The following is a 22393-nucleotide window of genomic DNA, read 5'->3' as shown; positions in this document are numbered from 1 at the left end:
ACTCGAGCTGACACACTGACTGATGAACCTGGCTTGCTTGTTGTATTTGATTTACCAAATACAAGGAGTCAGATTTAACACTATTAAGCAAATTACACCACATTTAGTGCAAAGGAAAATTAGCTTTTTATGTCTTGAATAACCACGTAAGGAAATATGTAAATGAAACAAATCTTTTTTTTCTGGCTTAATATTTATAATTTAAGCAATTATAATAACCTGACAAATTCCTTCTCAAATTTGTGTATTTGGAAAAATGTGTTCATATGTTGTCTTTTAAAAATCTTGTTTGAAATCTGTTGCAACTGCCTACTAGCTGTACTACAGACTGTGCAGAGGAAAATCAAGCAAAGCCAAGAAACCCAGAAGATCACCTAATCTAATTTTCTCTCCTCAATAAAAGCCGTAGAATTTCCCCCATCAGAGGGATGTACCATATGCTGCAGGGTATACATACAATAATGGCAGCCCCAGTGGGCCAGCAGAAGGGTATAGTGTCTATCAGCTTTAGATGACACGTTTTGATAGGAGACTGATTTAGGCCTGAGCTACCACAAGATGACTTGAGTCTCCATCCAATCAAGCAGGTGCAAAGAACACCTGCGGACAGTGGAATAAAGTCTACAGGAGGATGATGACCAGTGTCCGGCCACACAATCCAGCATTACATTAGCTTTTTCACCACAATACAATTTGCACCATGGAACACAAAACCACCTCTGATGTCTTTATGAAGTGCTTTAGGCAATAAACAGAACATTCACTGCACCAAATGTTCACAGTGTGCTACGTTGTAAAAAAAGAAAAAAAGAAAAAAGAAAAAAATATATTTTACTCCAAGTTATTCCCGGCTGCAGGAAACATTAAGTGAAAACACATGTTGAAACTGATTGATTCGTTAAAAAAACAATGTGGTTTTATTTTTTTCAATATTGGTTGCATCAGTTTCCCTCTTGCCATGGCCTTTTGGTCCCCAGCATACTACATCACAGGACTGCCACTGGCCTGCTCCAGCTCTGTTACCATAGCAACGGGGTCTTTGACCCCGTCTGTGGAAACCTTGACCTGGATGTAGATCAGTGAGGCATCAAAGGAGCCTATTGGCTGAAAGCTGCTGCTTGGAGAGGAGATGTGATTGTGTTGGTGGTGATGGGGTGTGGGCTCCGGAGGCTCAGTAGGATCCTGGGGTGCTCCACGACTGACTCAAATCCTGTCCTCGGACTCAAAACAATCCTACAGCTGTGGCCTCTTTTACCTTGATCAATGTAGCCTTGGATGGTGAAGGCATTCTTTAAAGTAATTGTTAGAAAATTTGGAAGTAGACATTCATTTTCTTGGAGAGAGTTAGATCAAGATTGGTATCACTCTTGTGTCTGCTGAAATATGACGTTGGAGTGAGCGGCCAGTTAGCTTAGCTTAGCTTATCATAAAGACTTGAAACCAGGGTAAACGGCTAGGCATGGCTGCATGCCTGCACAAAGAGCACACAGAGATGCTAGTAGGTAAAGCTAACTGGCTGCTGGATAGCCATGATGATGGTATCAATCTTCTCAACTCTCAGCAAGAAAGTAAATCAGTATAGTTCTCAAAATGTCGAACTGGGTCACATTATTCCTCTAAGCATCCAGGCATAGAATTAGTGGAAAACATGCTGGCTTCTGTACAGATCTTTTTTGGAAGATTCATGTTTGGAAGGTCAGAGAAGGTTAAGGGACAGGTTAAGTTTTACAGCAAGACGAAATATGTCGGTTGGAGAAATGTCAGTAGTTGCAGAAGTGGGTCCAGGACATAGCAGTCCGGTTGTTGGAGAGTTTTTTTTTTCCTGATGGAGACACCTCAGTGAAGACCTTCAGAGATCTGATTCCTCTGGGAGACAAGAGTCTGACGGAAAGAAGGGTGGGATTTGTTGATGCTGCTCTGCCTGTGTTTGTCCTTGGATATTTGTGAGCATAATGTTCCTGAGTGCTCCAGATATGCGCCCCAATTTCTTTGACAAACAAATCTCTCATAGTGGCAGGGTCATCCAAGAGGGAGTCATTGTTCAGAGGAGGAACATGGCAGCATCCTTTGAGTTGGACCTCTATAGTTTTGCAGACTTCTCAGAAAGAGTGCCTAGGTCTCCCTGTGGGCATCACATCACTGGTCTTGCTTTAAGGCTGGGTGTGGTGAGAACTGGGCTTTCACAAATCTCAGTTTTCCCCAAGGCAGGCCTGGGGCAGTTGAGCTGGCCATCAAACAAGGCATACTCTGAATAGGGCAGAAACGGCCCTATCACGTTTTTCCCTTAGGGTTGATCCCGCTTACTGTTCTCCATGATGGCAAGTCAATGATAAAATTTCATTTATACATTCGCCCACATTTTTAAAGGCTGGCTGTGGTCAGAGCACTCTTAACTTAACTTATAATGGTGGTGTTTTAACATCAGCAAGTGATAAGGAAACAATATAATACTAAACATTTAAAATAAATAAGATGAGAGAGATCTGGCAGCAGAAATAATTCAACAACAATGTGCCCTGAAATGCCAATTAAAATTACAATTAGCTTTCTTGCACAGCATCGATGACTGCAGTTTGTGTGCATAATGGATTAAATAAATATAATTTAAATTACAAACGGTCAAAAACAACAAGTCAGGCTTAGAAGTGTTTCTGACCACCTGGATGCAGGAGGCAAAAGAGGCGTGAGAGGAAGAGAAGTGAAAAGGCTAAATGCAAGTTACACCTAATCTAGGCAGAGGGAAGATTGAATTTAAAAAAAAGTTCATTATCTAACATGCTATCCATCTCTTGATGGATTTTTGTTGGAGGTACTTATAACATCTCCGGATTACATGTTACTACATACTGCATGGCCTAACCTTGAACCACAGCTTGCCTAAAACCCATCACAGTGCCAGTAGAGAGTGCTTACTATTTCCGAGTGAAATGAGGTGGCTCTTCGAAGTGCCCTTTAGCCGACATTTACATTATTTATTCATGTGCTTGAGGACTGTGTTGGTCTACATCAGAGGACTTAATTATGTCTAAGGAGGCCCAGTGATAAGTCAAAGACCTCACTTACTATCATAGAGACTCAACACTTATGTTGAACAAATCAACATTTCTTAATATTACAATGAAATAAACTATGTACTGGCAAACTGACTCATCTCTGCTCCTCTTTCTGTTCCTTATCACTATTCCTAATTTAAGTATTGATTTAGCATCCTCAAAACAAGGGATAAAATGCTCCTTACGAATATATTCTGAGGACTTTGCCATAATCTTTGTACTACAGAGCTAAATAAATAATAAGTATAAGTCCCTAAAATAAGTATAAAGTCATACAGAGAAGCAAAATATTAAAAAAAAAAAAAAAAAAAGAAAAAAAGTTTCTTTTAAAAGGTGAAAGAGAAGCACATAATCTCAAATCTATAGGAGGTCACTGATGTAATCTGAAGCAAGGATATGAAAGTATTTGAAAATAAAAATCAAGCTTGCAGCTTCTAGACTAAGAAGTGTTTGTAGGTATTATATAGCACTAATTTTGGTAAGGAAAGCATCCTTCCTAACATCAGTCCTGAGGACCAGAACCATGTTTGAGTTTAAGCTGTGTCATTCTGCTGCTGTGTGGATGAAAATGGCACTTCAATGTCTAAAATATGACATTTCTGAGATTTATGATTAAAAATTTTACGTACCATCTATAGGAAATTAACTTGAAATAACATTTTCATGATGCTCCATTTGGACATGATATTAACAAAAAGTATTTTGCATATTGTTTGCAAAAATTGTAAGTGTAAATGTTTAACTTTTGAAATTGAATACAGGCAAATTTTCTGGCAATGGTTTTTACGTCACACAATTCAACATGAAAACCAAAAGTGCCGTGTCATTATGTTCACTGTAATCACATCTTCAAGCAAGTGAATAGTACAAGGAAGAAAGAAATAGCACAAGGATAGGTAGTTTGATAAGATGTTCGAAGCACACACCATTCTGGAGTTTCATCATGCTGACAGCTTAGAGCAAGGAGAAATAATTAAGGATCTGATCCACGGTGACCTGCATTCGATGGACCTCTTCAGACCGTTTGGGGGCAGGGAGAGGGCGCGTTCCCACTAATACAGGTAGGGAGGCTGGAGGGAAAAATGACAATTCAGAAAACTGCTCAAAATAACAAATACTATAACAAAGTGTGATACAAAGACACTCAAGTAAGACAGAGGGATTTCAGAATATGACAAGAGGTGCTAGGTTTAAGAGATTTTGGTTAGATTTGGAAACGGCTCATTTTCAGAACTTCCTACAAGCAAAACAGGTGAAAAACACTTGCATGTACACTGTACTGCTTATAATACATTTTTTGATGCTGTGTATATCACAAATTAACATTTTTAAAACTATAACATATTAAAACTATAGACGTATTAAGTTGTCTGGTTGTCACAAGTGTTTTAACAAGTACTTTAGGTTTACAACAGCTTGTCTATAAAATGTTTGTAATTGAATATGGACAATTTTGATGATAAATTAATCTTAGATGTTTGGGGGAAATTTGAATAATGCATTTGAATAAAATGAACACTTGTGTATTTCTACAATGTCTTCCTGTTGCATTACATTTTCAGCAACATTGTGGAAATTTCTGTTATTAATACAATAAAGGTTGTTATAAAAAAAGTCAATGTGCACAAATGGCTTTAGACCATCAAACCTTTATTATTCACCAGAAATTATTTCTAATATACAAAGATTTCCACAAAAAGAACTGCTATACCAAAAGCAAATTTTCTTAACAAATATTCTCCTGAATAATGTTTTTTTTTTTTCCTCTTATAAACAATACAAACATATGTTAATAAATTTGTTTACCAAAAACACAAGAGTAAACATGGATATTGTCCATTGTCCCTCCCTCTGCCCAGCCGGCAGGGCCTTGCACTTCAGACAGTAGCAAATCTGTCTGCTTAAGTCGTGCCTGTATGAAGGGACTTAGAGTGAGGGGCCTTATTGATCGTCTTCTATGAGTGAAGTCCAGGCATTAGTTCCAGCAGGGTGAGTAGACAGCTGTCCATGAGCCACTCTACTGGGCCAACATAGCAGGGCTGAGTGGAGCTGGGATGTGCACTTTTGATTTTGATCTCCCCAACATCACTTCTATTGACCGACGCACTGTCCTGTGCTTTACTTGCTGAGAGAAGCACTTGCTGGGGCCTCGCTGGAAGCCCGGACACAAGCCACCATTGCATTATCCGAGTAGCTGTTGACAAGCTTGTGATGATGAATCCTCCATGGTCTGCTGAGGCCTAGCCCTAATCACTGCTGTCATCTACTGGCAACTGCTGTATCCACTGACCACGGCAATCACAAGTTGGGTTATCGTGGTACACAAGGCTGAGAATCCTAGTGTTTGTTATCTAGGTGTATATATATGTGGACTAGGATCTCCAAAGTTAGACCAAAGGTCAGTTTATACTGAGAGCAGTCCACTTGCTCAATTTTCTCACACATTTTTCAAAGAACAGAAACTTTTCCTGCGAGGTAACTTTGTTCTTTAAATTAGTTTTGATTAGGCTAGCATCAGTGCCAGTGAAAATTCATATTATGCCTCATGTCAAAAATGTCTTTAAAGAATGATTTGTTGAGTATATTGGTCAGTTTGTATTTGAAATATTTCAAGAGCCATGTTGGAATTGGATGCCCACTGTCTATGTGTAAATATTGACAAAATGCGCAAGAGTTTGGTATTATTGTGGCTCATTAAGCCTGTGTTTGGTCCAAAACCCTAACTACGAGCATGTCAGTGTGTCACCACTACATAGTATTTTGTGTAATTTGTGGCAGCCCAGGTGTCTTATTTATAATTGTTTATAATTAACATTTATTATGTTAGGAAGGGCTTACCACTTGATCTTGTGGCACAGGCTTGCTTGCTCCTGTTCTCAGTGAGACTAAAAAGGAAAAATCTTGACGTATCTTGTTTCATCCTGGTGTCCTATAAAGTAGCACCTGCGCATGAATCCAAAGGAAAAGCACATTGATCCATTATTATTCACATTTCTTTTTCAAATAATGACAATGGTTCAACTAAAAACTGAATGACTATTGAAAATGAAGGCCCTGTTATGAACAAAAACAACCAATGGTAAGTGCTGCCATCTAGTGGTTATTACATGGATTGCAATTACAAAAAGAGGCCTTAAAAATGTTTCAAAAATTTGCCAGTATCCTTAACTTTCAATAGAATTCCTTACAATTCCATTCTTCATAGTCAATATAATATACACGAAAGTCTTATCAGCCTACACAGCCCACTGAGTCTCTGTGCGCCCACCATTACTGGCTCTCCTGGCTCTCAGCAGCCTTCGGCCATCCTCATAGTCATCCTGGTCCACACTGATCAGCAGGCGGACTCCCTCTGTGCCCGCTGCCATCCTCAGGGAGTCTGTGATGAAAACTCCCTTCAGGGCCTCCAGCAGAGCTCCGCTTAGGTAGTCACCCCAGAAGGCCTCAAGGTTGTCCAGTTCTGTGAACTTGATGTCGCAGACGATGGAACCAAGGTCTCTGGCACGCAGCAGCAAGCTGGCTTGGCTGAACAACTCAAACTGCCGCTCCAGCGGCTGCTGCTTATCCGAGGAGACACCGTCGCGGAGTGCCGACTCATGCTCCAGGTATTCAGCCCGGACACGCAGGCGGATATCTGATAATGGAAGAGGGAGGAAGCAGTGGTGGAAAAAGGGGTGAGGGTGTGGTGGGAGGAAAGTGAGGGGTGAAAAAATGGTAGAAGAGTAGAGGGGCGAAAGTGAATAATGAGGGCAAGGCAAACATACAGTGAGTAAAGGAGGGAGGACAGAGGGAAAAAAGACAGTAGAAGGGTGAGGAAAGGGAGGATAGGTTACAGAAAAAGTGAAAAGAAGTGAACAGTGGAAGTCAAATTGGATAGGCCCACATAAACAGAAAGGGAGGAGGTCAGGAAGTCAAAACAAAGGGTAGAGAAACAGGAACAAGACAAAATCGTTAAATGGCAGCTCATTTACATTATCTACATTGCATTACATTGGGCACGATTTAAAAATAGGGTTCAAGAGCAGAGTTCCAAAAAGGAGATTGTGACCAAATAGGCTGATTCGTGGCTGGAGAGGAAATTGTGTGGTGAAATACTTCAGTATATTTCTTTTGATAAAAGCCTGTTAAAAGAGCAAATAAAATGGTGCAGCAGGGCAGAGCAAACTTAATAGTCTAGGGCACTGGAGCTATACAAACCCAGCTATGACAACTGTGTGCATTTTTGTGCTAAATACTGCTTCTAGTCCTTCAGAATTAGTTTTGGTTTTGGTTTTCCATAGTTTTAAGTATTAAGGTCAGCTGTAAACTAGATGGCTGCCAGTGATCAGAAGAAACTGATGGATGAGAATTTTCACCCATATTTTTGGGCATTTTCAACATATATTAAGGCCATAGAGTTCATGTAATGAATCCATCTAAATGAACTTGGAAACCTTCAACAAATATCATGGTGGGCGAAATGAAAGGAACTTAACAGTGTCAAGCTCTGGAGTGGCTTTTTGTTCAAGTGTTTAAACACACCACATTCATTCTGATCAACATGTTTAATGCTGACAACAGATAGCTCCCGTAGTTCCTCAGTAACAGGATTGGCGGTCATGCAACAGCACAGCGAGAAAGATCAGAGGATACATACTGTGCTGAGCAAGAGCACCGCTGAGCCCGTCCCCCATGTCATTATTCCAGAACTTCGAGTGGAAACCAGCTGCTGACGACTTTTGCTGCAACAAAAATCCATCTCTCCCACTCAAACCCCTTTAGTTTAGAGGTAAACAGTATTCACTGCCAATGACATCCATTTGTCTAGAAACAGTCTCATCAACGTCTCATTGCAAAGCTACGCAGAAACCTTTTTTTCCAAGCAGTTTTAAAGCCATAATTGCATCCCCCAGTATGTAAAACCCAGCACACACAAAACCTCTTCGCTGCTCTCAATCAAACTTTTAAAAAGGGACAAATAAATGAATTCCTAATAAGGAAAAAATAAAATATGTGTCAGAATATATCTTCACATCTCTCGGACCCAGACGTATGTGTGTAAAGCTCATACTTATAGCTCTGATGGGAAGACAATGACCAGAGTTTCAGTTATGGAACAGAAGGACCTTATTACAAGAGCACACCAAAGACCTGACTTGAACACTTATGAAGGTATGTACCTGGTTATCTATACAGTAGCTATGATTCCAAAGATAAATGGTACATGCTTCAACTCATGAGCTGGGTCTACCCCTTCTCCATTCATATTTTGTCTGGGGCTATGGGGAATGGCGCCAGACTCAAGGGGGATGAAGTTTGGAAAATGCCAACATTAGAAATGCAAATGTTGAATTAAGGCATTGATTCTGCATCTCTTAACATTTGTAGGAGAGCGATAACCAAACACTGGCTTTTGCATTCATGCTTCATATGGCTGTAATTAGATTACTATGAAAACAGAGGATTGGATCAAAGGGGACGCTTAATCAATAAGGTTTAACAAATGTTATGCATGATTGAATATGCAGGGTTGGAAATAAGATCCTATTGAAAACCCACTTGCAAGAAGGAGATCATTCAATTTATATTTCGGTTAGCCCATACAAAAGAAATGATGGCAAAAATGTTTTTGTTCATTAAAAGGCATTATGGTACAAGAACATGAAACACTGACATTTTACAGGAGTTTATGAGACATGTGATAGTGATTTGACAAATTATTAAACCCTGGTTCTATTACAATGGCTTAAATAATTGATATTTGTCTGTAATAATGATTGTTCAGGTCAGTCCATTGACAATACATACAGATACAAGATTGATACATTATGTTAAGGAAAACCTTTTTATACCACAGATTATAACTGTGCTTAGAGGACTTGGAGTGCCTATACCAAGTATGCACCCCCCCTCCTTTTTTCATGTTTTATTGTTTTACAGCATCTATTAATAGTGGACTGCCAACATCTGGCGAAATTTATGAAGAAAAAAGGAACATTGCAAACAAATTGCCAATTAATACTGATCAGTTCCTCAAAAGTATTGGTCAGGGGAAGTGTACAAAAAAACTTACAGTGCAACAATACCCCTCAGTGCATAATCTTGAAAAAGTGCGTGTCTGTCTAGAGAAGGCCATATTTAAATATTGAGTGCTGATGCAACAACTAAAAAGAAAGGCCACCAAGAGACAATGTACACGCAACCATCATGCAGGTGCAGAAAAAGTCAGTATAGGAAAAACAATGACAAGCCATCAACAAAGCCAAAACTGAGGATTTTGTCCTCTTTGTTTGGCATAAGCCAATCGCTGCTCAGCCCGAGAAATACACTATCCCCACTATGAAGTGCAGTGGTGGCAGTATCATGCTGTGGGATGCATCTCTGCAGCAGGACCTGTATTGCTTGAGAAGGTAGAGGCTCAATTGAATGCAGCAAAATACAGAGAAATCCTTGAGGAAAACCTGCTGTAGACTGCAGGAGAACTGTGGCTCAGATTTGTTTCAGCACAATAACCTAGAAATTTGTACAGGTTTGTTTTCACTCAGACTAAAAATGCATCCACTGTGATTCAATGTTGTGAAAGAATAAAACATAAAAATTACTAGGAGGGGGGATTGAAAGCATTTCATCATTGCACATATCTGGTCCTTACAAGCACATTGACAAATCATCAGTGACAGGATGTGTTTTAGCAGAATGTCAAACAGGGCATCCATCTTAAAAGGGGGATAGAATAGTGGAGAGGACCTTACTTTTATACCCTTTGCAATATTCAGTAGGGACTCAGTGAAATATGAAGTTAAAGCGCAGTTAACAGTTCGACCTTTTGGATCATTACACTGTGTGAGGGCTGTGGCTATGATAAACACCTGCCCTTCATGCAATTACTGTATTTATGGATGGCCTCCATTTCTACCTTCCCATTTCATACTTAGCAGGATGGAGGTAGAGATAGTGGTACTGAGGAGAAGGCCATTTAAAACCACAGGAACACAGTGATAGTCATTTTGTTAGGGTTACAGAGCACTTCACGCTTCATCAGACACAGAGACATCCACTTAGACAGGACATTAGGAAGCACAGCTTTCATTTTCTCACTTTAAACACCAAGCCCGTTTGGCTTCCTCCATCTCACCACCCCCACTCCCTCACCCACAAAAAAAAAAAAAAAAAAAAAAAAAAAGTTTAAGTACCCATTTACGAGGAGTCACTTGGCACGGAGAACTTCAACTCTTTATCGATCCGTTTTTCTGCTGAACGACTGACCGAGAGAGTGGAGAGTTAGGGGAGTATTGAGAGACAGGCAGACAGAACTCTCTCTTTTCCCCATAGACAATAATCACCCTCTGTACCATTTTGCGTAGTTTGAGCATTTAGTGTTCGTTCTCTCCCTCTCATTGTGTGTAAGGACACTGTTTTCCTGACACACAGGTTGGTCTGTTTAGAACTGCGAACACAGAGAAAGGAGAGAAAGAGAGAAAGAGACAAGCACAAGTGGGTTGGATATCTGTCGACTGGGTTGTTTTTTCAACATCAAGCAGGCATGGCACAGCACTCACTTCTCTTAGTTGTAATGAGGTTCGAGTCAGGGCAATAGTTGATACTGACAAGTTAATCAGCTCAGAAATGCCTTTATTGTGGCTCTACAATATAACATGGTTGTGTCTAAGTGGGATGCTTGGGACTACTCTTACATTGACCAATCCCCTTACCCTCACCAACCAATTATTAAAGCCCCGACCATAACATTAATCAACAATGTCCATTAAACCAAGTAAGGGCCTTCACAAGCAACCCATTTAGATAGCACAAAACTACTGCTGAGCTGAAGGAACAAACACCTTATGGGCATTTGTAACAGCAATTGTCATTGTCAGAATGTAATTGAGACACTTCACTGAAAATGAGCTGGATCATGACAAGGAAGAGTATTTGAAGTCTGTTTGAATGCTAGGGGCCAGCATTGGACTGAACCGCCCTATCTATCTCTGCTCCCTCTTGACAAACGCACACCCAGGACTCACACGGGGCACAGAGATAAGATACAGCAGGAGCTTCCTTCAGCAGAGCAATGTTGGGTTATTTTCCTCAGAACTGCTTGAGTAAAGGTTACATAGGCCTTTTTTTTTTTTTTTTTTTTTTTTTTTTTTTAAAACAGCTGTTGGCAGCCATTTTAGATTCTCCAAAATGGAATATAGGGTCCAGTCCTTATCAATGTATGAATGTGTGTCCCAAATTACCATTTTTTATAACTTGAAACTCCAGGAGGTGGCTTACATGACATTTTAGTTCAACATTATGATTTGAGTTGATTAAATCTTAAGGCAGATGTTAACAACCACTTTTATGTTTTCCCACATGCGGTGATAACTGGCACTTTCACAAACATGTCCAGCATATTTCTGTTTTGTCTTTGCAGGTATAAACTGGGCTTTACTGCTGCAAGTTAAGCTCTTCAGTGTCCTTCACTAAACCCTAAACTGACAAACAAAATACCAGCACTCAAAGATGGATAATAATTGTGGGCCACAATAAACAAGAAGATTATCCATCTTTGAGTGCCGGTATTTTGTTTGTCAGTCAGGTCAGATTGCTACGACTGTGCACCAGATACATTGTCCAAGATTCGGAGCTGTGAACGCTGCTGCTCTTTACTATATCTTCACTCAACCCTAACTATAAAGCTAATTCAAACCTTAACCACAGATAACCTAAAACTATATGAAACCCTTTGATGCCATCATATTTTAGCTTTTCTGTTGTTGTAAATGGTTTCTGGGCCAGTTCTACATAAAGTTCCAACTCTTGTATTACTGTTGCAACTGAGCACAGCCAAAACTTGTGTTGACTTTCTCTACAACTTCACCAATGGAAAATACTTTATGCATGCTGAATGCAACATTAAAATTTCAATTCAAACTTTACAGTGGAGCATGTACTGTAGCACTTGCTCAGTCCCTAAACCTGGTAAAGACTAGTTCTCATTCTCTTCAGCAATGTTATGCAGAGAATTTTCTCTAACATCAGACATATTTAAGCTATTTTCAGTGTAGTATGCAACACAATACAAATCATGTAATTATCATTTACATTCCTATTGTTGTATACTTGCACTGCTACTAACATGTTATGGTCTAGCATGTCATCTAGATGACCAAGGCTTACAATAACCGCTGGGCTTTCATCAAATTACTTTAGAGTCATGTCGTTGTCTAACAAAATAAACACATGCATTGGCCATATTTGTGAAAATGTGTCAACTTCACCAGGATTATTATCCGCAGTGAATATCAGGGAATTTAAAATGGACTTTCACCACATATATCCCCATCAGTACGGTTTTAGTGAAATCAAATTTCCAAGATTAAAATCTAAAATCTGCTGAAGACTTCTTGGAAATATTTGAGGCTTGCTACTGAGGACTCTTGTCAGTTCTGTGAAACACTGACACCAACAACCCATGTCAGAAATAGATAAATAAGGAATCCCAAACAGAATGTTTTCTGATCCACAGTTCACAACACTAAATAGCATTACAGGATGATTTTTCTTCTAGAGCACATTACGTTTTCTGAGGGGGACAGGGTAGGGAGCAGCTACGCTATGATACACAAGCATCGAATACAGAGCAAAGTGGCAGCACCAACCCCTGTTGTAACAAGGGGGAGAGCCTCTTTTACCTTAGGCATCCGCCCAGACTTGTGAGAGAGCGCATGACTGAGTTGATCACACACACTGCAGTATGTATGGACAGAGTGGAGTGACAGACTGTTTTGTTTTGTTCCTCAGTCTCCCCCTCTGTCTCCATGATCCATTGTGTCTTAGGTTACTCGATCTGAGTCACAATCCTGAGTCAACCTGGTGGAATCAAATGTGGAGTCAAGACAGCAACATGTTTATAGTCACAGGCACATCACTCATCCTGAATAGCTAAGAGGGGCTGTCTTCATTGCCATATTTACTTTTTTATTTTTTTATTTTTTAAAATCAATTTAGAATCATCAGGTCCTTGTGGAATTAGTATTTCGGCAACAGGCAAAGATGGACGTTCAAAAGACATGTTTGAGAAAGTCTACATGAATGACTAAGCAAACTTCACACAAAGAGTGACCGATGTGTTATCTGAATCGTACTGTGCTGAGAGAAACTAGCATTGACTGATTAAAAAGGCAGGCAATAGTTGAAACATCGAAGGGGACATTGTTAACGGATTATATAGTGCAGCTTTCCAGAGAAGTTAGATCGCTTTGAACAACTGCTCAAAATCCTTTTTCAAGAAGATATGCAAGGTTTGAGAGTTGACTCTTGTGACTTCTAGTGGTGACTGAACAATTTCATTCAGTATAGAGTAGACAAAGGGACAGGAGACAACCTACCAGTCTGTGCTCTTATCAACAGCAGCAGCTGAATATAGTCCAATGGGTTAGAGAAAAGGTTAAATGAGGGGGAAAAAGTGCAAAGGACTGAATGGAAAAACAGATAGGGTGACAAAATTTCCCTGATGTTGATGTTAGTGTTAAGAGCATGACAATGTCAGAGCATGGCAATAAAAAAAGAACATGTCAGTCAACTGTACTGCAGTCCAGCTGCTATTTAGGAATAACTGGATCATAGTAATTGGTCCAGTTCTTCTGAAATGTTAGTAATGTGTCAAACTTTCTCTCTGTTCTTTACATTTTTCTTTCTCCACAAAAGAGAGTGAATAAACATGGTTGAATCTTTTCTTTGTAACACAAAAGTTCACAAGGAATTTAACACTGACTCAGTGCACAAGTTTACTGTGCCTTAAGATATTATGGGCAGATTGTGTGAAAAATGAAAATTAAAAAAATAAATAAATAAAAAAACTCAGACTTGGCATGCTGACTGCTTAACTCAAGCTGAGGTTCAGCAGCATAGACAAACAACATCAGAATTAAGAAGATAAAACAGGAAATGTGTTGATGCTGCAGTTAACAGACTGAATGAGATACTGAAACTTATATGGTTAATAAAAACAAAGGAGGAGAGGTGATGTGGAAGAGAAAATGGGGGGGGGGGGGACGGCAGTACTGAAAGCAAGAGAAAAACTACAGCAGGGACAGGTTAAGAATGCAGGAACGGCACTCACCACAGGACACTTTATGCGGTGGTGGTGGTGGTGGTGGATGCAGTGGCTGGCCCTGTCTGCCTGTTTTCTTGGGCCTACGGCTCCAGCCATTTCCCCTCTTCTTCCTCCTCCTTCTAGCGGTTGGCTCAGGCATAGGAGGGTAAATACCTGACAGAACAGGTATGGAATTAGTTTGTGGAATTAGGATAATAAGGTATCAGCATGGATGGGGTACCTTTGGGATTGCTGTTGTCTTTTTTGATTTCTGTTCCTTTCATCCCATTTTGTTAATTGCCCTTTGTTTATCTGTTTCTGCCCATATCTGAGCAAAACATCCTTTGTTTTACCCATGGAAGGTTCACCACAGGCAGCAAAACTACTCTTAATTCTTCAACTGAGTGTAATGTAATTCTGACCCAGGGAAAACCACTTTTAATTATTTAACGATGCACATATACATCCCTAGTACAACAGAAGAATGGAGACGAAGCCAGTGCCTCTTCACGAAAAAGTAGGCACTGGTGTTCAGTGTAGTGTAAAAGTGTTACAATGTAAGCAATGATAAACACTGATTTTTGGACAGTCTGCCTCCTTGACTGACAAAAAGGTGTGTGGAAACATTGTAGATTCAAGAAAATGTAATGTCTGCCACAAAGTTAGAGAAATTTTCCTTTGACAAAGCTCAACGGAGCACTTTAAAGACACATTTAAAAACACAAACATATACACAGTTAAAAACTACATCTGACATCTCCAGTCAGCTAAATGCTATACTACAGTGCACTTACCAGTTCTCAATTGTTGTGTGAAAGATGGAAAAGGTATTTCTGTCTGTCTACAGCTGTGTCGCATTCCAGAGACGCACACCAACTCCCTGTTCTCGGTTCCATACCTCCATCCAGTTCTCTCTGGAGAAACTGAAAAGCATAAAAACATAGATTAGCAATCATTAGGCTAGGGCTATTAGGACAGGAATGCAGTTATGACTGACATATTCTTGAAGGTCATTATATGGAGAGGCAGCAGCCACTGCAGTCAATCACTCCTGTGATTCATCCTCACCTGTCCTCCTTTTCTTGTGGGACACTAAAGGCAGCAGATCATGACGGGTGAGGACTCTTAGTAGTTGCAGGAGTGGCTCCAGGTTGCCATCACTGAGGTATCCTCGCCTTTCTAGCTCTAGCAACAGCTCAAGGCCACTCTTGGGCTCATGTGAGGCCACTAAGGGATGCTGGGAGGCCTGAGGCTTTAGACGCCTCCAGGCCTTTAGCAACTCGGGACTCGGGGACACATCTGAGTCATCTGGATCACCTTCATGGTGCTCAACTGTCCAGCCTTCTGGGTCAAGAGGGTGTTGTGCAGAACAGGTTTCATTCAGAAGGAATGACAGCACCTCAATGTCAGTCTCTGTCAGCTGAGAACCAACTATTTCAAAGACCTCATGGAGAGACAGCATCCCATAGTAGTTTAGACACTCCGTTTCATCCCAGTATAGCGAGTCCCTGAGAGGGTACCCTTGGTGATGGACGGCAGCCATAATCAGCGTCTGCCTATGGCCTCTCTCCACCTTCCCAGCTGTATCAAGACTGTTCAGAATAAAATAAATAAATAAATAAAACACACACAGACATTACATTAACAGACATGTAAAGATGCAACTCTACAAATGCAAAGTCTGGAAATAACAGCATGCTTCTGTAGCTCAGCCTTATGAGGCTTACAAACACCACCTAAAATAAAATGCTGTTCTGCAGCGCAAGCCAGCAAATTAAATTATACTTGCTTTTTCATGTAAAGTCTGCATCATTATCTAAATTAGGTTTGACCTCCATTTTCTGCCATGTTGTATATACTCGTATTTCCTCTATGCTGTATAGTTACTGAATTTTGTGAGAATGAAAATGTAATTGAATTGTATTCTGTATAGTTGTTTTAGAGGTATGTTCCTGGAAAAGACTGAAAAGCAGACGTCTCAACGAGGGACTGACAAAACCAAGCTAAGCTACATTCCTTGAAAACTAGCTATCCAAAACAAACGTCGTCTGCTCCGTCTGTGCTATAACCCCAAGCTAATGTTAATGTATTCATATCACTGAAGCGTTACGCCCGTGTTGTCGTCTACAATGTTGAAAGGCCTGTTTCTGCAAACTCGGCAGTCCTACCTACCTACCTACCTACTGTCGCAGTCTGCTCGACGCTGACTTGAAACATGTAATGCAAAATGTCAGCTGTGAATGTGCTATGTTGTCGTCGTTTTCAAATAATATCTACTAAAGCAACTGGAAGCCGAGGAGAGTCGTAGTAGTTCCTTATACGCCCAGCAGCAACCGGTGGAGCAAATTACCCCCTTGGCAAGTTACGTAACCAGTCACGTTTCTCTGAGGGAAAAAAACATCACAAACATCAGGAAAAAAATGGCACTTCAAAGAGCTATACAGCTAAATGAACAAGTTGAACTTAACAAGCTTGGTGTATTATGACTAAATATAACAAATATACCGTTCATTATGGACAGAAATGTGTACTGCATCAACAATAACGGACATTAACGGGAAATTACTTGCTTGCAAACAACGTTGTTATCTTACGTTAGTTTAACACGGGCCTTGATACAGACGGGCCCTGGGTTATATATCGACGTTAACACAAAAAGAAACGGGTATTAAAAAAGAGTTTACTGCATTCTGAAAGCGATATTTAAAAATGCAAAGCGACTGACAACTCACCTTTCTAGTTATTAGCGTTGGGTTATCTGGAAACTCCCACGGCGCTTTGCAGTACTGGCAGTAGCACAATAACTCAGAAGAACGATCCAATCACAACCCTCCGCCATCACGATGACGTCAGGTCACGTTTTAATGTCACTGATCTACAGTCAGATTTTCTCCACTGAGGCAGCACAACTGAAGAAAAGACAACTGATCACAAGTCAGTTGTTTTAATGCTATTGTCTCAGCTGTGTCGCAAAAAAAAACAAAACAAACAAAACATGCAGTGTTTTCCCCATAACATATCGCTGCCCTCCCTATTGCTCACTACCGCTAGGAACTGTGAAAAGAAGCATGTCTTCAAAAAGTAAAGAGAATATTAGAGGATCAGGTCATAGTTTGTTGCTGGTCTGTGAATGAAGTATAATTCTTCTGCAGTGGTTCACGTTGTATAATGAAAAATGCCAGTTTTGGGGGCATTGCCTAATATCATTATCCTATTTGTGCTTATTAACTTTTTACAGTGGTGCAATTGGTATCAGATCTTTTACTTAAGTAATACTGATACCACACTATAAAATACTACTTTGCAAGTGAAGGTCAAGCTTTGAAAATGTTACTTAAGTAAAAGTATGTCAGTATAATGAAGAAAATGTACCTTAAGTATTAAAGGTATGTATTCAATGCAGAAAAAGGGCCCCTGCATCTAGCCTACATTATAGATTACTGAATCATTAATGTAGGTTTTCATTGTTGTAGTTGGTTGAGCTGCAGCTGTATAAGGCAAATCATTACTTTCATTATGGATTGATCTGATTATTTTGCCTCTTAATCAACAGATTGTTTGATTTGCTCACAGTTACCATGAGCTCACCAAGAAACAATTTTCTGTTAACCAAAAAGCTAATTTCAGCTTTACTTGTATGTAGGTACTGCTGGATAGTTCAATTTATAACAAAGCATTATATTTTATAAACTGCTCATATGTTTTTGTGCAGTTTTTAATTTGTAAAGTAACTAAAGCAGCTACATAAATGTACTGCGGTACAAGGCAAGTACAATATTTTCCTCTGAATTGCAGTGGAGTAAAAGCGGCAAAACATGCTCAAGTAAATTACAAGTACATCAGTTTTGCACTTAAGTACAGTACTTGAGTAGATGCACTTAGTTACTACTCACTATTTTAATGACAGAGTGAAAGCAAGCTATTAGTAGCTGAACTTAACCTTTAAGATCAAACTTCAAACACCACAGCAGAAGATGGCAGTTCTCTATGTGGTCAGTAGGTGGCGGTGTTTTGCGCCTAGACAGCAGGAAGTTAAGTGACATCCACATCACATCCGTGAACCAGAACAGCAACAGAAGACGGTAGGCATTCCCACCAAACTTCTACCGTGAGTATATTTGATTAAACGACTACGGATTTGACCGTTCAGACGGGTCTTGTCTTCTTTGTGTTATCTTTAAGCAATCCACGGCTGTGTGCGGTATGGTGATGAAAAACGATCTATCTGCTGGGATCTGTAGTGGACATCAACGTTAGTGCTGAAGCTAGCTATGACAATCTTTTGAACAACCAGCAAAGTTGTCTTTACTAAGCATTAATATTTTTTATATATAACGGCACATATGTAGAGAAATTAGAAACGTTATCTACGTTATTTTTATAAATGAAGACTGTAGTCGTATGCTGGCAACAGTTTCTTAAATATCCTACTTGTTTAGTGATGTGGCAGTGACCAAGCCCTCTCTTTGTTGACCAAATTTTTCCACTCCTGAAATACTGCACTGCAGCTAAGCAGCTAGCTTAACTGTGACGCTTTAGTGTTATGTGAGTAACAACGTAGTTACCAGCTACTTACTTGCTTATTGATTTAGCTTAGTTTATTTATTTGTTTATTTTTATGTGAAATGTTTTGGCACTTTGTTTTTTCATGACACGTCACAATTGATCACTCTATTAAATTTAAACTAATTGTTGGAGAAGTTAGTCTATTATGAAATATCTAAAGTATTATATAATAAGCTATCAAGATTTACAAGATACCACAGGGATTTTTTTCATTGCTGATTTAGTCTTTTTAGAAAATTACCCCCCCCCCCCCTCAAAAAAAAAACTATTTAAAATTACATTAAATTAAAAAATCAGGCAACTCTTCACCTTTGTTAAGGTACAACCTTAACTGGTATTTTGTATTTAATATGATTGGTGGATTATTCATCTGAATTGGAATTGATGAATTATCAATGATGCCTGAGTCTTGGTACAATAACAGAATTATACTTTACAATATCTGATTTTACTGAGTACAAACATTGCTACTTCTCATTTCTGCTACAGGCTGACCTAATCCTGTAGAGGAAAAAATGAATAGCTAACGAAAATGATGTACTCATTTTTGTGTTTGTTCACTTGCTGTTGCCTTGCAGCAGACAGTCTGTAGATGTCATCTGGAGCTCCAAAGGGGGAGAACTGTCTTGTAGACATGGACAGCAAGGCTGGAGATCTGTTCAGTGCTGATGATGCTCATCCAACTGGCACAGGTGGTGTTGGAGTCATGGCAAAGTAAGGGCTCATATCTTTTTATGTTTTTGTGGAAATCAATCATATGGTAGTAATGGTAATGCTGTTATCAAGAGGGTTGTGATTCTGTGTTGCTCAAATCTTCTCCCTTCTACGTGATTGAAATAAACTGAACGATCTGATACTATTGTTTATTGGTCTACAATGCAGACAAGTTGTATTAAATCATCCACCTCCCAACAGATATCTAAGGGCCTTTACAGATACCTCCAATCTACAGCTAACAGAGCAACTAATCTCTGTAGGTCTGTTTGGAATGTTGCTTTATGAGAAACTTAATACTTCCTCATGTATTCCCTCCTTAATGTCTTATTTCACAGGCTCTGGCTCCCTAAAGGCTTCTCAGTCAGTATGGCTAAAGAGTGGATTGACAGGCGTCGAGTGTCCATTCGACCATGGGCTAGCTTCGTGGACCAACGCAAGTTTTCAAAACCTCGCAATTTCGGAGAGTTGTGTCAGAGGGTGGTGAAAAACGTGGAAACTTACAACAGCAACTACACCTTCATCTTCCTGGGTCTCATCCTCTACTGCATGTAAGGCCAAAAACAAGTTTGTATTGTCTTGTTTTGTCAGTGGGAATATTTTCACCTACTGCTGATCAGCTCTTACTAACACAGCCTGTGCCCTATGTGCATATAGGAACTTTCTAAAAACAGTTCAGGTTTTCACAGATCTGTTTCGGCCACTGCATATATTAAAAAAAGGGAGACAGAAAAATGAAAAATAATATGATTTAAGCTTTAAGGTTTTATCTAAGACTTAACAAAATGTAAAAATGCTGCTTAAATTAGCACCTGATTGATAAGACTGTCAATGTTTCTTCTCCTCAGTATCAGCTCTCCCATGCTGCTGATTGCCTTGGCTGTGTTTGCTGGCGCCTTCTACATTATCCACCTCAAATCCCTGGAGTCCAAACTGGTTGTCCTCGGTGAGTGAAGCTGTCACATATAAGTGTTCCTGCTACTTAATGTGGAATCACCAGGAATATTTGAATCATATTTTAAATATCCATCTTTGTGTTTGTGTGTGTTGGCCAAGAGAAACCAAGCCCACCCATATTAGTTCAAATATTTAAAACCGTATTATTTTTTTTTACAAAAAGGTGCTTCATTTCGTTGCAATAACAATTCATGTTCTGATCATATAGTAAAACAAGTGAAAGTTGCACTTGTTTTACTATACGAACAGAACATGATTTGTTTGTATGTTGCTTTGACAGGGAAAGAAATGCTGAAACAGTTTGTTTCTTCAGGAATAGAGTGCATACACTTCACTCATAATAATGGACTTAGTCTAGTCTATAAAAATAAAATATCCTTGAGATTTTGATATTATTTTACCAGTCAACTTAACCAGATTTGCATGAGGTATCAAATAACTACTTACAGTTAGTGGCATGTGTCGTCAAATCTGCCATTTCCTTGTCAACCAGGCAAGGAGCTGGCTGTCCCTCACCAGATGAGCCTTGCTGGAGCTGTCTCTCTGCCTGTGTTCTGGTTGGCTGGAGCTGGAGCTGCAGTCTTTTGGGTTCTAGGTAAGCCAAACAACATTAGTTGTCATTCATTATTTATGCTAGTCATGCAGGAACATTTGTAGCAAAGCTGGTCAGGGCACTGTAGCCCCTGTGTTTCTGTGATATTATTAATGTTTTAAATGATATTGTATTGTTGGATTGAGTGAAAATCTCTGTGTAAAAATGTTAAAAGAAAAACCTTCTTCCTCATTGTTCTTTCCCTTCACATTCCCCCTTTTCCATTTGTCTCGTCTCCTGTCAGGAGCGACACTGTTTGTGATTGGCTCTCATGCTGCGTTCCGTGAGCTGGAGGGATCAGACATGGAAGAGCTCTTGATGGAGCCGGTGTGAAAAGCAGGCTGAACTCCCAACAGGTGCTGGTTGACGATCGGGCTTCACTTTGACCCTGTAATTGCATTAGCCCAGAGGGATTGAGGAAAAAACTACTCTTAGATCTGTGATTCCTTAGCTACATGTGCATCCTGTGTTCCCTGTATTTTAATTTTGCCAGTGTATCAAGAATGCACCTCGTCTTTCCTCTGAAATAGTTGGTTACAAACTGTATAGCTTTTCTCAAATTCATTCGCACACATAACTTGCCATATGCACAAATAATTCAATTGTAATTTAGTATTTAAGCACATTATCATACACATTGTATGCCTTTCTCTATGAATTTTAAACTGTGGATGCCTCTGGTTTGTGTCAAATAGCCTTTTTCTCCCTGCAACATCTGGGAAACAGCTTCTGTCTTTTTCTTTATGTAAAGATTATATATACATGCAATGTTCTCACTGCTAAACTGCTACAAAACAATGAATTTTCCAAAGAACAATTGCCATTTAAAGCTTTAAAAATAAACCTCTTATTATGACCAAGCACAAATGAAACAATGCTTTTGTTTGAGAGAGTGCGCAAACAAAACTGTTATTTCTAATAGGCTACTTACTAACATAGATAAATTGATGAGAAGACATCTTAAAAGGTCAGTGCTTAGTAATGGTGTTTTTTATTGGGGATATGGTACTTTGCTGACAGTATGCACATTTATCAGCTCTGCTGGCAGTATTCAGATCTGAAGGTCATCCTGTAAACCTGAAATATTTTTTTTTGAAAATAATTATTCCTTTGTTTACATTTTAATGTAATTTGTGTGGTTTTGTATTTAATGATATCTTGGGAGTGCAATAAACCCCTGATGTAAGATGGCTCCTTATTGGTTTCTTTGTTATTTTGCCATTTATTAATTCAGGTAGTTTTTTTTTTTTTTCCATTCATGCAAAACTATAGTTGACTCATATTTGTGGATGCAAGGCACGAGTCGCAGTGAACTCAGTGGCCCCTCGGCACTTAGTTTGTACATTTCTTCATTATTCTGGTCTGGTCTGAATACACAGTGGAATAGGACAGTTCCAACCCTCCTGGCTCCTCCGTCTGTAGTACACCAAACACTGCAGCGCTCACCGA

General features: G+C 39.5%; 2 protein-coding genes across 6 annotated transcripts; one reads left to right on the top strand and one right to left on the bottom strand.

Annotated features, from left to right (window-relative positions):
* Window positions 1-4764: 4764 nt before the first annotated feature.
* On the bottom strand, window positions 4765-16897 carry dedd2 (death effector domain containing 2). 3 transcript variants are annotated; one of them, XM_022756653.1, is made up of 7 exons: window positions 16848-16897; window positions 16296-16499; window positions 15184-15707; window positions 14910-15038; window positions 14143-14289; window positions 6322-6687; window positions 4765-5996 (listed from the first exon to the last, which is right to left on the bottom strand). In XM_022756653.1, exons 3-7 carry the CDS (start codon window positions 15656-15658, stop codon window positions 5983-5985), a joined length of 1131 nt encoding a protein of 376 aa, XP_022612374.1. In that variant the 5' UTR covers window positions 15659-15707; window positions 16296-16499; window positions 16848-16897; the 3' UTR covers window positions 4765-5982. The 3 variants fall into 3 exon arrangements, with proteins under 3 accessions (XP_022612374.1, XP_022612372.1, XP_022612373.1); XM_022756651.1 differs by having other exon boundaries at window positions 4765-6687; XM_022756652.1 differs by having other exon boundaries at window positions 4765-6687; window positions 16393-16499.
* Window positions 16898-18149: 1252 nt separating this feature from the next.
* Window positions 18150-22136, top strand: rabac1 (Rab acceptor 1). 3 transcript variants are annotated; one of them, XM_022756683.1, is made up of 6 exons: window positions 18150-18223; window positions 19260-19395; window positions 19734-19946; window positions 20244-20341; window positions 20846-20947; window positions 21189-22136. In XM_022756683.1, the coding sequence occupies exons 2-6, from the start codon at window positions 19274-19276 to the stop codon at window positions 21275-21277; spliced, it is 624 nt and encodes a 207-aa protein (XP_022612404.1). In that variant the 5' UTR covers window positions 18150-18223; window positions 19260-19273; the 3' UTR covers window positions 21278-22136. The 3 variants fall into 3 exon arrangements, with proteins under 3 accessions (XP_022612404.1, XP_022612405.1, XP_022612406.1); XM_022756684.1 differs by having other exon boundaries at window positions 18158-18223; window positions 19263-19395; XM_022756685.1 differs by having other exon boundaries at window positions 18179-18197.
* The last annotated feature ends 257 nt before the right edge of the window (window positions 22137-22393 follow it).

The sequence above is a fragment of the Seriola dumerili genome, unplaced genomic scaffold (genome assembly GCF_002260705.1).
Source record: "Seriola dumerili isolate Sdu_G_001 unplaced genomic scaffold, Sdu_1.0 BDQW01000258.1, whole genome shotgun sequence".
Classification (NCBI taxonomy): Eukaryota; Metazoa; Chordata; class Actinopteri; order Carangiformes; family Carangidae; genus Seriola; species Seriola dumerili.
The sequence above is the reverse complement of the archived record's forward strand: the minus strand, read 5'-3'. Positions and strand labels throughout refer to the sequence as shown.